The sequence below is a fragment of the Cyprinodon variegatus genome, unplaced genomic scaffold (genome assembly GCF_000732505.1).
Source record: "Cyprinodon variegatus isolate N-32 unplaced genomic scaffold, C_variegatus-1.0 Scaffold915, whole genome shotgun sequence".
In the NCBI taxonomy this organism is placed as follows: domain Eukaryota; kingdom Metazoa; phylum Chordata; class Actinopteri; order Cyprinodontiformes; family Cyprinodontidae; genus Cyprinodon; species Cyprinodon variegatus.
The window spans coordinates 62,375-79,802 of NW_015151368.1; the positions used below are offsets into that span (position 1 = coordinate 62,375).

The window sequence follows — 17,428 nt, forward strand, 5'->3', positions numbered from 1 at the left end:
ATGAAGGGAAGGAAGTAGAAGAGGTAACAATATGGGAAATATAAAACAGTTCTTGTTTTCCCCACAGTTTTTTCCAGTCCACCTATTTTTGTTCACATTTTGTAGAATATGTATCATGCAAGGAGCGTGGACCGTCTTTGACTGGGTTCCTGAGGATGGGGGGGGTCTGGTGAAAGCAGCTATGGTCTGCTTTTTATTTTGACTGCTTACAAGTCTGCTGATGTACAATGGGCAAGCAGGGGGCAAAAAAAGAAGAAAAAATATCCTGTCTGAGTGATAGGGAGAAAATAAATGTCTTGATGGATCATTTTCTTTTCCTCTTTGATTTATTATGACTACAGAGAGGGAAAATATCAAGAACAAGAGACGCCGGGTTGTGGGGTGGGGGGTGGTTCAACGTTTAAAATGTGTGTGTTTCAGTGCACTAGTAGCAGCTGTATAAATAGATACACACACTGCATTTGTCTGCTAATACAGCGCTGCTGCTTCATCCCAGCTCTGATTTATTCGATGCCCTCTCACGTGTGTGGCTTTGTGCACATGCTTGCACTATGAGCGTGTTTGTTGGATAGAAACACTGGCAGACAGCTGAAGGCCCTTGTGGTTGTGGTTGTCAGGGCGTCACGATGTAGCTGAGGTGAGGGTACTGTACGCTCGTATGTGAGTGACTCCACTGTGGACTGTTGTGGTTGTGGTAATTGGCTCTGATGCGATGCAGCGTTTATGGGTGACGACCTAGCCACCCCCACCCTCTGCCTCTCTCCATCCAGTGGCTAATTATCTGATTCCCTGTGGATTTGTTTGCTTCTTACCCGGCTACTGTTCTCTTCTTCCCTCTCACTGAGAGCATTCAGATCAGTGAAGGAACAAACTAGCCCATCTAACTTCATTGGCTTTGAATAAACATGTCATCCTTCCATGAATACCATCCAACCTTTCCTCAATTTTTCAGGACTTTCTTAATTTCCTGTGTAGTTGTTCTGTTCAGCGCCCAATGTTCTTTAGCAGTGAAATGCTTTTCTATCTCTTTGTTTCTTCTTATTGAATGTAACTCCATGTAACTTTCTCTCCCTACTCACATAATTAAGCATTTATGTTAAATGTCTTATGGCGAAATAAAGGTTTAAAGTAAATAAACACTCTAAATATCTATATCATCAGTTGGTGTATGTGGGTCAAGCATGGGCATTGCAACTTTGCAACACCGCATGTGCTGCATACAGGGTCCACTTCTATAAAATGTACGCAAGTGCTACTTGAATTACATTAAGTTGAACAGAGTTTTACATCCAAGTATGAAGCACCTAAGATGCCAGTCAGCTCCTCTAAGTCTGAGGACACAGTTGTCAACCAGAAAGATGGCAGTTGCCTCTTCCAGGTCAGGAGTCAGTTTCTGCCTCAAATGAAAACAATGGATATCTGGATAAGACAGTAGAAAGATAAAGGTAGATGAATCTGTGCGTTTTCTGCAGTAATGTACATCCAACTTCCATTTGTTGGCGTTACGAAAGACCTCAGCCACAAAAAAAGAATAAATAAAGAAAAAGCTCTTGATTAACCAGTCAGACTGACCCAGTGGTGATGGTGACAGCTCCAGAATGATAAAAGTACATAAAATCAGAGTCTGATTGTTGTTAATGCTCAGAAAGATGACTATAAGACCAAAACTCAGGAAACCAAAAGGACAGCTAATATCCTCATGATGTCTCCCAACCTATTTTAAAACCACTAATTTAAGCTAACATGTCCCCAGATTAAAAAAAATGATTTAATTAGGACTGAAACAATCATATGGATTTAATTAGATTAAACTAAATTAAAAGTGTAAAAAACAAATAAACATTTTGCATGTAAGATAAAAATAATTTTAGTCTGTTAATATGCTCTATCCACAATTACTCAAGTGGAAAAGCTTTAGTTTCACCTAGTCTAATTTCTTTAAAGAAACTTCTTTAAAGAAACTTTGCTTTCCAATTATTAATCGATTAATCGAAAAATAATTGACAGATTAATCAATTTGCAATTTAATCATTAATTGCATCCCTACATTTATTGTGATGCAGGTGAATCAGCAGCATTAATAGCTTCAGCATTTAAGGGAGAAAAGTATGAAAGAAATGGAAGGTTTGCTGTTTGTAGCGGTATGTGCCTCCTCACGTATCCTGATATTAGCCTCCTTCTTTTCCAACTGGCTACTTGCTTGTAAAATTACACAACAGTCCAGCAGAATATAAAAACTTTTGTCTCTGCTCTTGAGTTAAGGCAATTCTACTTCGTTTCGACTTTGAATCAAAATAACATGGTTGGAATACGAGCAATTTCTTATGAATCAAATATATTTAATCTCAAAGAGAAACCGTGAACAATTTATTCTAGTGATCTTTTCACTTTGCAGCAGATGTCTTTTAACTGTTTTGTCTGTGGTGAGTATTGATAGGACGTTAGGTATCCCTACATCTGAAAGCTACAGTTTTACACTCTTCAGTTTGGATAGACATCAGTATATATCTTCAGATAAGCTGCATTAGAACTTTTTGAGAAGGTGGTTTCGGTGCCCAGTTTTAGAAGTAGAGAGGTTAAACTGGAATGTTTGACAACTTAAAGGAGCAGAGAAACTGGCAACCGTTGGAGGTTAGAAATTTGCGCAGATGTTTAGTAAATAAAAAGTATGTGTCAGCGGATGCTATACTACATTTTATTAATGGAACGGGAACATGAGTAAAACAAAAAGAGGTGCCACATGTTAACAATGTGCCCAACTTCCTGTTTAAAAGTCTACAAGGAGATTAATATATGACTGCAAGTGCGCTCAAAGGGTAAACAGTCATTTATTCATTAACGCAACTTTAGTGCTGCAATCCAGGAGCTAAAATCTGAGTGATGGATCCAGAGGTGTGAATGTTTAAACAATTAATAGTATGACCAATCAGATAGCAAAACAAATATGCTTTCATGTACAACTACTTGAAAAAAAATTCACAAAATCAACTATTAATATGCAGCAAGCAGTGACTAGCTGGTTGGCTTTCACAGGTCTCAGGATGTTCTGAATATACAAAAAGAACACTCTCAGTTAGACTGAATAGTAACCCCCTGCTTTGTAAGCTTAGTTCTGTGAGCTTTCAATTAATATTTCTGCTGTAACCATGAAACACTGCAGATACTTTAAGAATTACAGCTAGAATGCCCACAAAGTGGCCTTCCTCATTCAGCTGTCAGGGTTTGTCATTTGATGCTTATGCTAAAAAGATCCACCAAAATAACGGCGAGCTTCTCAGGTGGAAACATGTCAACTGTGACAGATTCTTCCTTTGAGTGTTAGATAAAGCAGAAAGACGCCCAGTTTGGATCAGATGGGGAAAGAAACTATAATTTTGATGCCGTTCTAAATAAAAAAAAATAAATAAATACAAATCTGAGATAAGCCAGCTGTTATCACAGGCACTATTTAAATGAATTGAACTGAGTTGTATTAAACTAATTTCTGTTGATGAAGCTGTACTTTATTTAATGGTATCAGAACCAAATGGGGGTGAAATGCACACCTCAGTTTTTAGCTATTTTGTAAATAATAATAATAATAACAAAAATATACTTTCTTTTTTGCATTTCTTTACTACTTCATGCTGGTCAGTCTCCTCACACTAACAATGGACTATGTAATCTATGATTGTGACATACCTGTATGCAACTGTATCTCATTTGTACTTTCATCTTTCTATCCTTTGAACCTTTGATTTTGCTTAACAGAGATATTTTGGAACTTCTCTTCATCTTTATCACAGGTTTATTGTTTTCACGTCATTAGACCTGAAAAAACAAATGTGATCCATGATCATCTATCTAACTCTCTATCTCTGACTCTCAGGTGCTTCCTTTATGGGCTCCTTTCTGGCCAGGAGTCTGGGGACCCCACCCTCCCATCCCCCTCACCCCTCTGGACCTGCTGCCTCCCCTTCCTCCCCATCCTACAGGGCTGGAACCCATTCAAGCACTTCCCCTATCTGGTTCCCTCATTCACATGAAGGTGAGAGACACATACGGTACACACAGAGGAAGCAGCTTGGTTCTCTGTCTAATCCGGGGTCTCGGTTTGGGATTAGACCCAGATGAAGCCATTAAGTGGTTTAACCAAAACAGAGCAAAGCAAACACGTGCAGCAGCAATGCCTCAGATGATGCTACTTTTAGAAACACACACGTACGACTTTGCTTGTGTGTCTGTGGTCGTTTTCTAGTTAAGAGCTCAAGCACAACAAACGCCCCCCTCGCTTACCTCTTCTCCCTCCTTCTACCATAAATAAGCATCCAAATCTACTCACTCAAACGGTTCAGTGTTTGTGTGAGAAGATTTTGATGCTTGTTACTGCTTATTGGATGCTTAGTAATCACTTGAGCAGGGTTTGAGTATTGCTGATTAATAATAATTTTTACAACCCCCCTCACCCAGCTCTATTTTGGTAGCCCTGAGTTCCTCCCTTTACACCCAGGTAGGCTTCGAAACTCACCCCCGTTTTCACCACTCACCCTTGTCCTCACCTCCCTCCCCCATCTGACCGCAGTCCCACCCTCGGGGCCCCCTCTGGGCTAACCGACCTCCAACGGCCCCCTTCCTGATCTGACACAAACATATGCAGTAAAACAGCATGCGGATCCTCATGCATCATGTCCTCTTTCGGCTGTTAACCGTTTGTGGTAAAATTCTGAGCTTGACGGAGTTATCTGTCCCTTTCAGGTATATCTGTGCAAGTTTGTGTAGGCTCATGAGCGTGTGTGTACGAGCGAGATGGGACCGAAGTGATAGCATCTAAAAAAAGTTGAACAAAAGAGACAGTTTACACCACAGGCTATATTTCTCAACCCACTGTAAACTGACTCAAATTTGACTCAGTTTAATCGTTTTGTGAGTGATGCAAGTCAAAAGTGTCTCTGAAATCCTCTGCAAATTAAAACATTGACTTCCTTCACAGAGACTTTTCTTTTTATGCTAGCCATCCCACTGGTTCACTTCGACGTATCACATCATAGTAGGAAAGAGTTGGAGCAATCAATAACAAAACTAATGAGTGCATTCCATTCAGGTGAATCAGTTTCAGCCTCCTGGTGCCATGCGTGCCGACACGCTGGAATGAAACCGACCGTGTGGTAATGTTATTTATTACACCTGTGCTTTGCCTGCCATGACAAGTCAAAATGTGTTTTCCTGCCCAGTAGCATCATGGATGGTGCTGGTTGAGGCAACCGTTGGCACATTTGGTATTTTAAGTGGCCATAAACTATTTGGGATTACGTTTAAACCAGGAGTATACAGAAAGCATTAGAGGGATTTGTTAAACTACTGTTTACTTCCCTTCTTTTAAGTTTTTTAAATTCTTGCCTTCTGTTATTGACACATAACCAGCCTACAGAAATATGCATAATTTTCAGTGACAAAGACATAAAAATGAGATATAGCCTGGAGTGACCATCCTTACCTGAATTCATGATACGATTCATATTAAAGACTTCCAGCTGTAGGCTACAGGGAGCAGCAGTGAACAGAGAGCACTGGTGTTTGTTTTTGTGTGTGTGTGTGAGGAGGGAGAGGGTATGTGTGCCTATAAGACAGATTTTACGTCTCTGTGGCGCAGCTTTGATGTTTTAACACACACACACACTTTCATGCACTTTTGCACGCACACCACAAATGATTGTTTTTAAGAATTCAAGCCAGGGAGCTCCAGCAGGCAGCCTGCCAGCTGGCCACAGTCCAGGGAGCGGAGCATAGCCAGCATACAGCGAAGGAACCTGCCCAAAACACACACACATACGTAGACAACACTCCAGTCTGCCCAGCACACACACCTATAGTCATTCACTGGTTCTTCTACAGCTGCCCTTGTTTCATGTCTCAGCACTCATGTGCGTTTCCTCATCTCTTTACCAGCCTTTCTTGTGTCGTCTCATCTCCACCGTCTCCACTCTCCTTTCACTCGTCCCTTCATCTTCTAATATCTCCCCTACAAGCAGACCCCCCCCCACCCCAGCCACTCATTTCTGTCTCTCGCTAGCATCACATCCGAAACACACTCATGACTTTTCATATTGACAGCCTCTCTCCTCTCTGGTGTCTTCCCCCCCCAACCGTCTCCCAATTCAACCAACCAGTAAACTCCCTCCCTTTTTTTTTAAATCTTCCTTTTATTTTCTCTCCACTTTCAGCTCCAGTGGCACTCCATGTCATCCCTATTCCCTCTCTTCCAGTCCCATCTCTCTCCCTCCCCTGTTTTATCACTCATCATTACCTAGGGGATTGGCCTTAGATGGCTGATAGAACCTTTTGGCTAATTGTCACCATTTAGATTCACTGGTTGTTAACCAGTCAGAGTAATCACACACATACACTCACACAAAGCACTGTGGGGGTGTTGCTGGATTTGCTGTGCGACTGTGGAATGCGTAGGATGAGTTTTTTATGGAGTGTTGTTTACTTTGGCCACCACCGTTAAACTTTTAACTGCTGCCAATTAACAGGCCAGCAAGGACACTCTGTGGGACATGAAACCAACCTCTGGAAAAAACAGACTCACCCACTTGCACAACCATACAGTCTGACATCCTATTCCGAAGGTGCACATTCTGCCAAAATCTCCCCATTCCCACCAAGCAGGTCAATGCTCCTAAAGACATGAAACAGAGTGTAACGACCATTCACCTCTCAGTGACCCCCTTGGAGGACTCAGTGGGTGTATTTCAGGGTGAGGAGTGGGAGAGATTCTTCGTCATGTTTGTCTTTGGTTTTGAGAGGAATTGTATTTTTTAGAGGAGCAAATTCTATCCGTTGAAAATGTGCAAAAACACTTGGCATTAGTAAATGGCTGTGGCTTCCGTCACCCTTCTGCCCACTGTAAATAATGTCAACGCATCTAGCATGTTTGTGCTAGTTTGCATTTATGAAGAAAGAAGAAATAGCTGGATCTGTTTTTTCAAAAATGAGGGTCTTTGATGATAGATTACACAGACAAACCATTTGTACAAAGTGCTGCTGAATATGTACAGAGTAATCAGTTCTCTTTAACCCCTTTCTACTGACAGGGTACCCTGGCTATTCAGGAAGTCTTGCTTCTCCTTTTCTTTCCATGAGTGCCCTGGATCACCATAGCGGCAGTATCTATGGACAACCCCGCTACTATGAAACACAAAAAGGTATGTTCCCAATAATTTTTTTTATAAACCACTCTTTTTTGCATAATGCCACCTAACCTAAACCCAGTGAAGAGTATATTTGCATTCCATAGCCTCTTTGAATAGAAATCTCTATCACAAACCTATAAAGATGAACCGTTTTCTTAGCATCCTGGTCCCACATGCTGATTTTAAAAATCACATTGGATTAGTAGAACCAAAGCGGGTTAAGCAGGTTTAATAGAGAGTATTTGTAAGAAATACTTCCTAAGGATTAAGCTCATGAATCAAAGGTAACATGTTTTCCATTTTGTGCCAACATTCTGTGTCATCCATTCTAGGTGAACTATGCTTTTCTAAAGTACAGTGACCTGCCCTATATTGTGTGTTAGTTGGAGAAATTTTTGTTTGTCAATAATGCACTCCCACAGACGGCCACTCTGGGCCTCTGAGCAAGACCCTTAACCCCACACTGCTCCCCGGGCGCCCCACAGTGGCAGCCCACTGCTCCCTAAGGGGAAGGGTTAAATGCAGAGGAAATTTATCCTGTGTGAGATCAACAAAGTTCAATTATCATTACTATTAGTACATCACACATAGATAGTCTTTGAGAGTTTTTGGTTTAAATCATCTGGGCAGCTGGCTGCAGAGACTGTCTGCATTGTCAGACACACTCCTGTGCAACAATGCATGTTTACCTTTGGAAAAAACAAGTGATATTATGTTAGCTATCTTGCTTGACTAGCCACCTGTGGTAAAATTTGATCACCTTGGTGATCAAAAAAACAACACAGATACAATAAAAAAGGCATGTAAGTCTTGGGTGTTTTGTGAAACAGGATATAAACTCATTAATACCGTAACGTTTCGAGAAATTATAATTTGGGCCCACCCATCTTCTTCTTTCAGATCCCTTCTACCTGAGAGGCCTTACCCCACAGTCTCCTCTGATCTCCACCAATCACAGCCTTCCTCCACTGTCCCGGACAGCACTAGGCCACCCACTTGGAGCTTGTAGCCGCGAGATGGACAATGGGGGAGGAGTTGTAAAGAGCATGAAAGATGTAGGTGAAAAGGGAGTTTTGTCAAAAGAGAGAGAACGCTCAAGCAGCAAAGAGCGACACCAGGATAGCAAAGAAAAGCAGCAGCTTCACAACCACCAGCATTCTCATCAGATGAACTCTGCCACCACTCCATCTAGCCTTCACCAGGCTTACACCCACCCACACCATGGCCTTCTTCCACATCTTGGAATCCAGAGCCTGGAGCAAGACCACAGAAACTCTCTAGAGCGACATAATGAGTATAAAGACAGTGATTTGGGTAGTCAGGGAGCAAAACCTATGAGTGCCTGTAAACTGTCCAATGGGATTGGATCAGAGGGAGCCTTTGAAGCAAAAGGTGGAACACTTAGCAGCTGTAGTGGTGGAGCGGCGAACAAAGCTTCATCTGGAAACAGCAGGCAAGGCTCAAAAGATGGAACAATAAATGGAGAAATGAGGATCATTGAATCCCCAACTTCTTCATCTGAATGTATGCGTCGAGAAACTGTTACAGTTACAGCATTCTTGGCCCCTCTGACCCCTCACTCCGTAGCCTCCTACTCCATGCCTCCACCTCCTGCACCACCACCACCACCTCATAGCTTGCACTTAGGCTCCACAATAACTGGAGGCTGGTTACACCCTTCGAATCCCCACCCACTTCCTGAGTTTTACTGTCCACCTGCCCCACCTCTAACACTTACACCTTCAAAAGATCCAATATCCAGCCCTGGAGGAACCAACAAGGAAGCAAAGGTCAATGGCCCAACTTATGTGCACTCAGTTGGATCACAAGGGGACATGTCCGCCCCTTACTGCCATGGAGCAGGAGGAAGGATGGGAAAAGAAGATAACAATCTAGAGGGATCCCATGAAATTCCCTCTCACCATACTAGCCGCGTTAGCAGCTGCCAGAAGAAGGACAAAACCCAGCCCCACCAACAGCAGATGGGATACGGCAAAGCTGATAGGCCTCCTGACTGGAGCCAGCAGATACATCATTTTAACAAACCTGGCTCCAATGGGAGCTCTAAACCTGAACTGCATTCCTGCAGTGTAGAATCAAATTCTTCTTTTAAAGATGCTGAAGTTGCAAATGAGATTTGCCATCCTCTCCCACAAGATAGTCATCGAACAACAAAGATCGGTCCTGATCACGGTACTGCCTCCCTTAGGGACATTTCTCTCTCAAGTGCAGATGGAAAGGGGAGATCAGGGCTTGGAACGCAAAGGGAAGGACAAAAGGTTGCAAGGATTCGACACCAGCAACACAACAGTCAGACCACAGGCGGAGAGGAAAGGGTGAGAGATGGTAATCAGGCAGCATCTTCATGTGGAGCTAGAGGGAGTCAGCAAGAGGACCAAAGAAAAGGTAGCCATTCAGCATCAGTTAGTAAACAGCCTCCGCCACTACCCAGCTCCACATCACACACAGCAGAGGGTGCGGGTGGTGCTATGAAGAACCTAATGAACTACAGCTCCCAGCAACCTTTGTTATTGCCACAGCGAAGCCCATTCGGAGGTCTAGGTTGCCTTAACAAGAGTGGGGAGAGATCAGAGAGGGCCAGCAGAGGAGGAGCTAAAAGCACCCCCCTGCAAGACCCCTCCAAACAATCTCTCCCTACGCGGCGGGGCTGCAATAATGAAGGGGAAAAGACTGACAGAGCTGCAAAGGAAACCGGAGAAGCAGGAGAGGGGGAGGTCCGCCAGCCCCCGGTGGGTATTGCTGTTGCTGTAGCCAGGCCCCCCCATCGTTCTCCAGACATCACTCCTGGAAACAGCAGACAGGGCCGGGTGCTGCCCAGCCTGAAAGGTCAGACATTAGAGATATTTTATACATTTTTTGGTCTGTTTTGGTAAACGCTGGTATGCTTCTTCTGACTACTGTGGTTATTTTTCTTAAAAATCTCATTTTGAGGAAACACAACAACCAATAAAGATTTTTTTGTAGCTTCTGCGTTTATTTACAAAGCAAAAGTAAAAAGTAAAGCAGAATATTTTTCACTGCAGTTTGATATCCTGTATGCAAATAGCACAGGTTCTGGAGAAGACTAAGCATGTTGGTCTTGTTGTCGTGGTAATCCAGGGGTTTCACGTCCTGTTTATCCTCTTGGTCGGGAGTCTGAGGAGAGGAAGAGGATGACAGAGGACCAGATTGGTCTTCATCACATGGACAGAGAGAGAGAACTGGTTATCAGGTAGAGTCCCTAAAACGAGCGTGCACACATACACGGAGGCGCTACCATCTATTCAGTTTTCATCTTCTCTGATCAGCTGCACTTCTTTTATTTTCCTTCCTTCTTTCTCCCAGTCCAAAGCCATGCTTCTCTTTTCTCTCAGCCCTTTACTCCATTTACTCCTCTCACCCTTTGAAGTTTTTTTCTGTCCCTCCTTACTCTCTCACTTCACATCTTTCTCTTTCTCCTGAAGATGAGATGTAGTGCATTAATGTTACATGGACTAATACGGATGTCTCTGAAGTATCAGGCTCTTATTATGTAGTCATATTAAGGGAGGAAAACATATAATGAGTAGTCATAGACCAGGCACAAGATGATGGCTTCTCCCGTTGCCGTCACATTTCCTTTTCTTCATGATTATAATGGTAGTAGAGGTAATGAAGATGACACGGATGAAGATAATGATCATAATAATGGTGATGATGGTGATGACAATAAGAGGGATAATCAACATAATGACAAAGTTCACCTCGCCTAACGCCACTGCAGGGAAAACAAGGACTGCGTGGAGTTCGCTCGGATCCACCCTTCCAGTAGCTGCCACGGTGATCTGACCCCTCACCTGTTTGGAGCCAATCAATTAGGGGATGCAGTGGCACATGTTCACCCAGCTCATCACCACTGGATGCAGAGGACAGGAAGTCCCTCCCTCTGGATAGGGCCTTCATACAGTGAGTAAACTAAACACTCAGCCTTTCAGCCTTAGAAGGTTATTAAGCGATATTTTTTTTGTTGGCTTATTGCTAAATTTCATATCAAAAATTTTATTTTTAATCAAACCATTGTGATGGAAATGTCTGTGACTTGCTAAGGATTGCATACTTGTTAATATTTTTCAGTGTCTCATAACAGCAGTAAACTTAAATCTATTTTATTTATATATTATGAGAAATACCAAAATGAAAATTATAATTATGTAGGGGGTAATTATTCATTATTCAGGTTTTCTGTTGTTTTTTTTTCTCTTAGAAAATCTAAAAAGCGAGGCATGCATTCATTTTTAGCATCTAATATCATCTAATGCAAGAAACCTTCTAGTTAACACAGACATACCAAGTCTCCTAGAAGTTCCGGGAGTCTCCCTGATATAGATAGATGTTCATGGATGCCTGCGAGTCGGATAAATTATCCCGGATTTTAGACTATGTGAGATGGTGTATTTTCAATGCGAGAGCAAGCAGGCAGTCTATAATTCGTGCATCATGTCCAGATTAGAACTACTTCGATTGCTCAGACAACAAGGTCTGAGCAATCGCCACGGGTGTGGGGAGGAGGTTGCTGGTGAAACCTGTGCAGCGTATCTGTCCGAAGCGAAGCTCTGTTCAACCAGCGATCCAGGTGACTGGTTGATCAGAGAGCTGATTGGATCAGTCCGATTAGTTTCTCTGGTTACTCTCTGACAGTCACCTAGTTACCACTCAAAGCTGTGCATCCTTTGAAACGGCAGAGGTTCAATCCTTGAGTAAAAACAAAAATACAGGACTAATTTTATAGCAGAATATACTAAAGTATATCTACGTCTATTGAAGGTGAGGAACAGGGGCGGATCTAGACCAAATGTACCAGGGGGCCAGGAGGGGGCCAGAATGTTTTCATAGGGACCCAGATAAAGCATGAAATAAAAAACTTCTATTTCTTATGAGGTCAGTATACATTTAAAACTTAGGAATTGTACATCTTTGTTTTTAACTTATGTTTAAACTACTGTTTACTATAAATTTGAATTAGATCTCAAGAAACACTGTTAAATTCATTTCTAAAAATTAGAGCATTTCTTTATTTTTTGTGAAGAAAAAAAAAACATTTGACAGATGAAAACTGGGATCCTATCTCAGTACCACTGAAACTATCACCTCATTGTTTTTGAATAATTAGTAAAACAGAATTTGTAATGAAACAATGAAATAGATCCAAAGGACCTATCAGTAATAACATCTTTTCCAGCCCAGATCATCATTAGAATTTCTTTTATGTATCATGTCTTCAGTACAGGGGCCATAACAGGGGCCAGGTCATGATCTATAGGGGCACTGGCCCCCATTGGCCCCTGTCTAGAACCGGCCATGGTGAGGAAATATGACACCGGGGCGAGGTGCACTGTATGCTGAAGTTCCATTAAAAACAGAAAGCACAACCAATATTCAAGGCTACAAGATTGAAAGTATTGAAAATAAAAGACCAATACTGTTCTGTTTAGTGTTTAAGAAATTACTGTTAGTTAATAAACAGTTGTTGAAAAGCTGCTGGCCTTAAGTGTTTATGTAAGGGGCACGGTGCGGATCCGTGGGGGTTGGGGGATAAGCATCTCCCTGAAATGAGTTTTTGGAATGTCTGAGTGTTTGGGATGTCTGAGTTAGCAAGAAATATTTTAGTTTGCAGTGTTTGCATGTTAAGCTCAATATGTTCCAGTTTTGCATCAGGAAGACCAAGAATCACAACAGGCAGGTCAGGAAGGGGGAAATCAAAGCTGGGTTAAGTTATAGAACAATATTCTTAACTTATCATATTTTACAGAGCAGGTCTACCTCCAATGCAGATTACCCTTGTGGTGACAGCATATTGTGGCAAAAAAAAGAAAAGATGGACAAATAAAAAAACAATACCAACGTTTTACATTTATTTGTAATTATTTTGAAATATTAAGTATGTGCAAGTTTTTTTGTTGTCCAGAACAAACAAATAATATGAACAAAAAGCATCAATGTTTTTTGTAGTAACACAACTAAAGCCTTTTGTGATGAATAGAATAAATAAAACCCTCATCTTCTCCCACTGATTCTGTCAGGTTGCTGTTGGGCCAGTGCCTTTCTCCGGTATTCTATGGACAATAGGCAGGGTACACCCAGGACAGGTCACCAGTTTGTCACAGGGCAACATAGAGACACACAAAGACACACAACCATGCACACACACACTTATACCTAAGGACAATTTACAGATGCCAATCAGCCTCGCAGTCATGTTTTTGGATTGTGGGAGGAAGCCAGAGTACCCAGAGAGAATCCACACATCACAGGGAGAACCCAGAACAGTGCTATAATAATACAAAAGTTTAGTAAATGTACATTTTTTGCTGTAATTTCACTGTGAATTAAACCCTGATTCCAGGTCTGAGCCACGTCGGGATGAGCCCTGGCTTTCCACCAGCTCTTGCCAACCCTTTGCAGCCTGTCTTGGGTTCACTCAGCCAAGACCCTAACTCCCCCATCATGGTTCTTCCTACAGAACCAGGACCGCATCATCCTCTGGGTATGATAACTATGCTTTCACAGCAACAACAGAACATATAGATTGTTGCGTACAGGACTTACTGCCTAGCTACCGCCTGCTTCCCCCTCATTTTAACCTTTGATGCTTCTCCCCAAGAGTTTTAGTATAACTGCCTAATCATAATATAATGGTCAACTAAGCCCCTCTGTCAGTGGGACCATGTTTTATTGCTTTGTTAATGGGAGCAGCCATTCCATTGCCCCTCTGCATGTGCCTAGCCTTATGCAAACAATTTGAACCGGCATTTCATCTCTCTTCTGGTGGAGTGCAGATGTGTTTAGGTTTGGTGTGTGTGTGTGTGTGTGTGTTTTTTTTTTGCAGAGGGGGAGGGGGGCATGTATGTGTGAGTGTTATTAGTTATGTTAATGTCTAAAACAACATATGTTACAGGTTTTGTTGTATATCTCAGCCATTGCTGGAGAGAGACAAGAATGTGTGTGTGTGTGTGTAAATGGTGTGTGTGTGCGCGTGTGTGTGTGTGTGCACGGTGCTTTGCAAACAGGCTGTGAAATTTAATTATCTCCCGCCTCCCTTGACTCGCTCCGTGAGAGTTCCTGCAGAGAGGGGAAGTGCATCCACTGAACCCTTCCCCTGGGAAACATTAGCCCACTCAGGCTAATCTCACAGAACAAAGGTTCCCACCGACAAGGCAGTCGAGGAGGGGATGGATAGTGATGTGTGTGTTTGTGGCTTACTGTCCAACTAAATAGTCAGGTTTCCTGCAAAAAGTATAACATCTGTAAAGAGAGCTGGGGTTGAAATAAGGGAGATCAAACTAATATGAATGTAAAAATCTTTTTTTTTAAGTCTGTCTTATAAGGTAGTACTTAATTGCAATTATTAGGCCCATACAACTTTATCCAATGAAGTAAGAGAAAGACAATTTTATGAGCCCCAAATTTAAAACTTAATGATTTAAGCATGCAGCTCACATTTCTTTGTGTTATTTAACTGTTTTCTTTAGACTTTCAGATTTGTAAAATATTATTAAAACCTCAATTCTATTTTGAATACACAGAAAGCTGTAGTACTGCTGCAGAACTTGAGAGATTTTAATGCTTACCTGCACTAAATTATTACGGTCTGGATTTTTGGAAAGGCCTCTATTTTGAAAAGAAAAAACAATAAAATAAAAATAGCTATGGAGATTGCTGTTTTCTGCCACAAAATCTTCTCTCTTCTCAATGCATTGTGTAATAGCTGTAATACCTAGTAAGCTGCCTACCATTCCAACCTTAGCAGGCAATAGTTGGACTACTATTCAACCATCAGATATGTAATGGAATCCGGGATTCCCTTAAACACATTTATTGCAAGATATTTCCTGCCTTTATATTATAAATTTTACTGTCTAAGTTTGTAAAGAAAGTGCTTTTGTTTTTTCCTCTAGATGTTCTGGAGCAGCCAGGTCTGTGGCCCTCGGTGTACGGCGCTAGGGGCCCTCCCCCTCATCTGCAGCCCCACCCAGTGTACTCCCGCACCTCCTTCCTACAGCAGCAAGAAATGTACGCTCTGCAGCATCAGCACCACCAGCAACAGCAGCGAGCAATGGAACACACACAACGACCTCCGCTGGGACAAGTAAGATTGGTACTCAAATAATAAGAGTAGAAGAAAAATGAAGGACTCAGGAGTCGAACACAGCAAATTACTTGCAGTTGCTGACTAGAGCTGTATGATTTTAGAAAAACATGCAATGTGATGTTATTACTGATCACTATGATAATGACAGAAGTTGCGTTTAACCCACATTTTTCATCATCATGATATTCCTTCAATTCAAGTTTGAAAGTTTTCTAAAGTATTTCCGTTTTGCAGAAGTCCACTATGGACACTTAAAGAACACTTGACTGGCTAAATTCCTTATTGGCATATGATCTATATGATATGATATGTAAATTCACTGCACTAGAAATGTTGTAGACTACTAAATATTGCATTTGGTATTGAGGCATTTCACATGATTGAATTAGCATCATGAATGTTATTTCATTACTGTTGATTTGTTTTCATCAAATAAATCATTATTTATTTATTTTTACTTTATAAACATATTAGCTTCTTGGTTTTACCAGGTCTGTTGTAAACATTAATCACTGAGATAAAAAAAAACTGTTTGTCTAGAATAACTTGAATTTGCATGTACGCTTCAAAGCTCTGTGAATTATTTCTTGCTCTAACAATCTTTCTCTCTTTGTTTCATTTTCTGAAGAGAAAACTTGAGGAACGTGCAATCACGATAGATGACTCTCCCAATGGATCTCCAACTTCCAGAGCACCAACCTCTTCATCCTCTCCATCTTCTGCCTCCTCCCATGCAGCAAAACCTTTTTCTCACACCCTTCCTCCACCCAAGACCTCCACTCCATCTCCTGGACTGTGTCCAAGCAGCCGCCAGTCGCCCTGCTACCACTCACCATCAAGGCGTTTGGCACACCCACAGAATCCCCTGACTCCCACTCCAAGCCCAGCAGCGGCAGCGCCACGATCGCCAGCCCTCAGCCCTGCCCCCTCACACCCCTCCAAAGGGCTGGATAGGTTGGGTGACAGGGGTGAAGGGCAGCCACCTCAGGACTACCCCCAGTCATTAGAGCCAGGTGTGTTTGCAGAAGACTGCATGAGCTGGTCACTCTCTAGACATAGCTGAGATTGGTTTTCTTTTTGCTTTACAAAAATTGTCTGAAGCAGGGCGGGTCCCTTCACTTCATGTGCCCTTGAGTATATTAATAGAGCGCTAAAGTGAGCTGGTAGGCAGGCCAGCCATTGAGGTCAGATAAAGCATATGGATGCTCTTTGTGTGCATGAATGCAACCTGCCAGGGCGTGCATGTGTGTGACAAGAGAAAGGTCAGCAAAATCTTCAGACAAAGTCTTCTCATCCTTCAGGGGCCCTTGGAAAAGTACAGGTGGAAGGATACGCATTCTTCTAGCTGTGTTGTCAGGAGGTGGAGGGATATCATCAATAAAATGAAAGCAGTGGTGACAGGGCAGCAATCATAGGAAGAGAGTGTGTGTCATCAATATACAACATAGACCTCTACACACACCCATGCATTCTGTATATTTAATATACAGCAATACACTTGCTGTTAATGTATTATGTCAACTGTAATCACATAACTTATCCGGTCTACCGACATGGAATGCCAATTTCAATCACCTTAAGGCAAACAAACCATTTCAGCTATTTGCTTTTTTTCATGGATCAAAATATTTCAGAATCAGAATCAGCTTTATTACCAAGTAGGTTTGCACATACTAGGAATTTGACTTGGTATTAAAAATGTAGATAAATTAGATATATATACAGACTACAGGATCTATAGTTATATACAATATAAAACAAACAATATTATATGCGATATATAGTATGTAGCCATAAACTATATACAATCTGCGTTAATGTAACACAGGAGGTCTGGAGATGCTATGTTGGTGTAGCTTTTAGGTCCTGAATGGTGGAGGGAGAGGGGCAGTGTCACGGGGGTATCTGGGCCTTGATAATAAGGCTGGTACCGGATGGGAAGAAACTGTTCTTGTGAGGTTTTGGTCCTGCTGGACCGCAGCCTCCTGCCTGAGGGAAGGGACTGAAAGAGTTTGTGGTTGGGGTGCAAGGGATCAGCCACAATCAGCCCCTTTATGCCTCAGAGTCCTGGAGGCAAACAGATCCTGGAGAGATGAAGATTGCAGCCAATCACCTTCTCTGGAGATCA

General features: G+C 42.1%; 1 protein-coding gene across 1 annotated transcript in view; it reads left to right on the forward strand.

The window, feature by feature from the left end:
• The window catches only part of bahcc1 (BAH domain and coiled-coil containing 1), a 66,005-nt gene that overhangs the window by 18,449 nt on the left and 30,128 nt on the right, over positions 1–17,428 (forward strand). The window contains exons 3-10 of the mRNA XM_015398150.1: positions 3,869–4,027; positions 7,074–7,184; positions 8,073–10,019; positions 10,293–10,404; positions 10,936–11,117; positions 13,555–13,695; positions 15,107–15,297; positions 15,929–16,313. Of these exons, the coding sequence (XP_015253636.1) occupies positions 3,869–4,027; positions 7,074–7,184; positions 8,073–10,019; positions 10,293–10,404; positions 10,936–11,117; positions 13,555–13,695; positions 15,107–15,297; positions 15,929–16,313 (3,228 nt within the window). The remainder of the gene's footprint in view (positions 1–3,868; positions 4,028–7,073; positions 7,185–8,072; positions 10,020–10,292; positions 10,405–10,935; positions 11,118–13,554; positions 13,696–15,106; positions 15,298–15,928; positions 16,314–17,428) is intronic.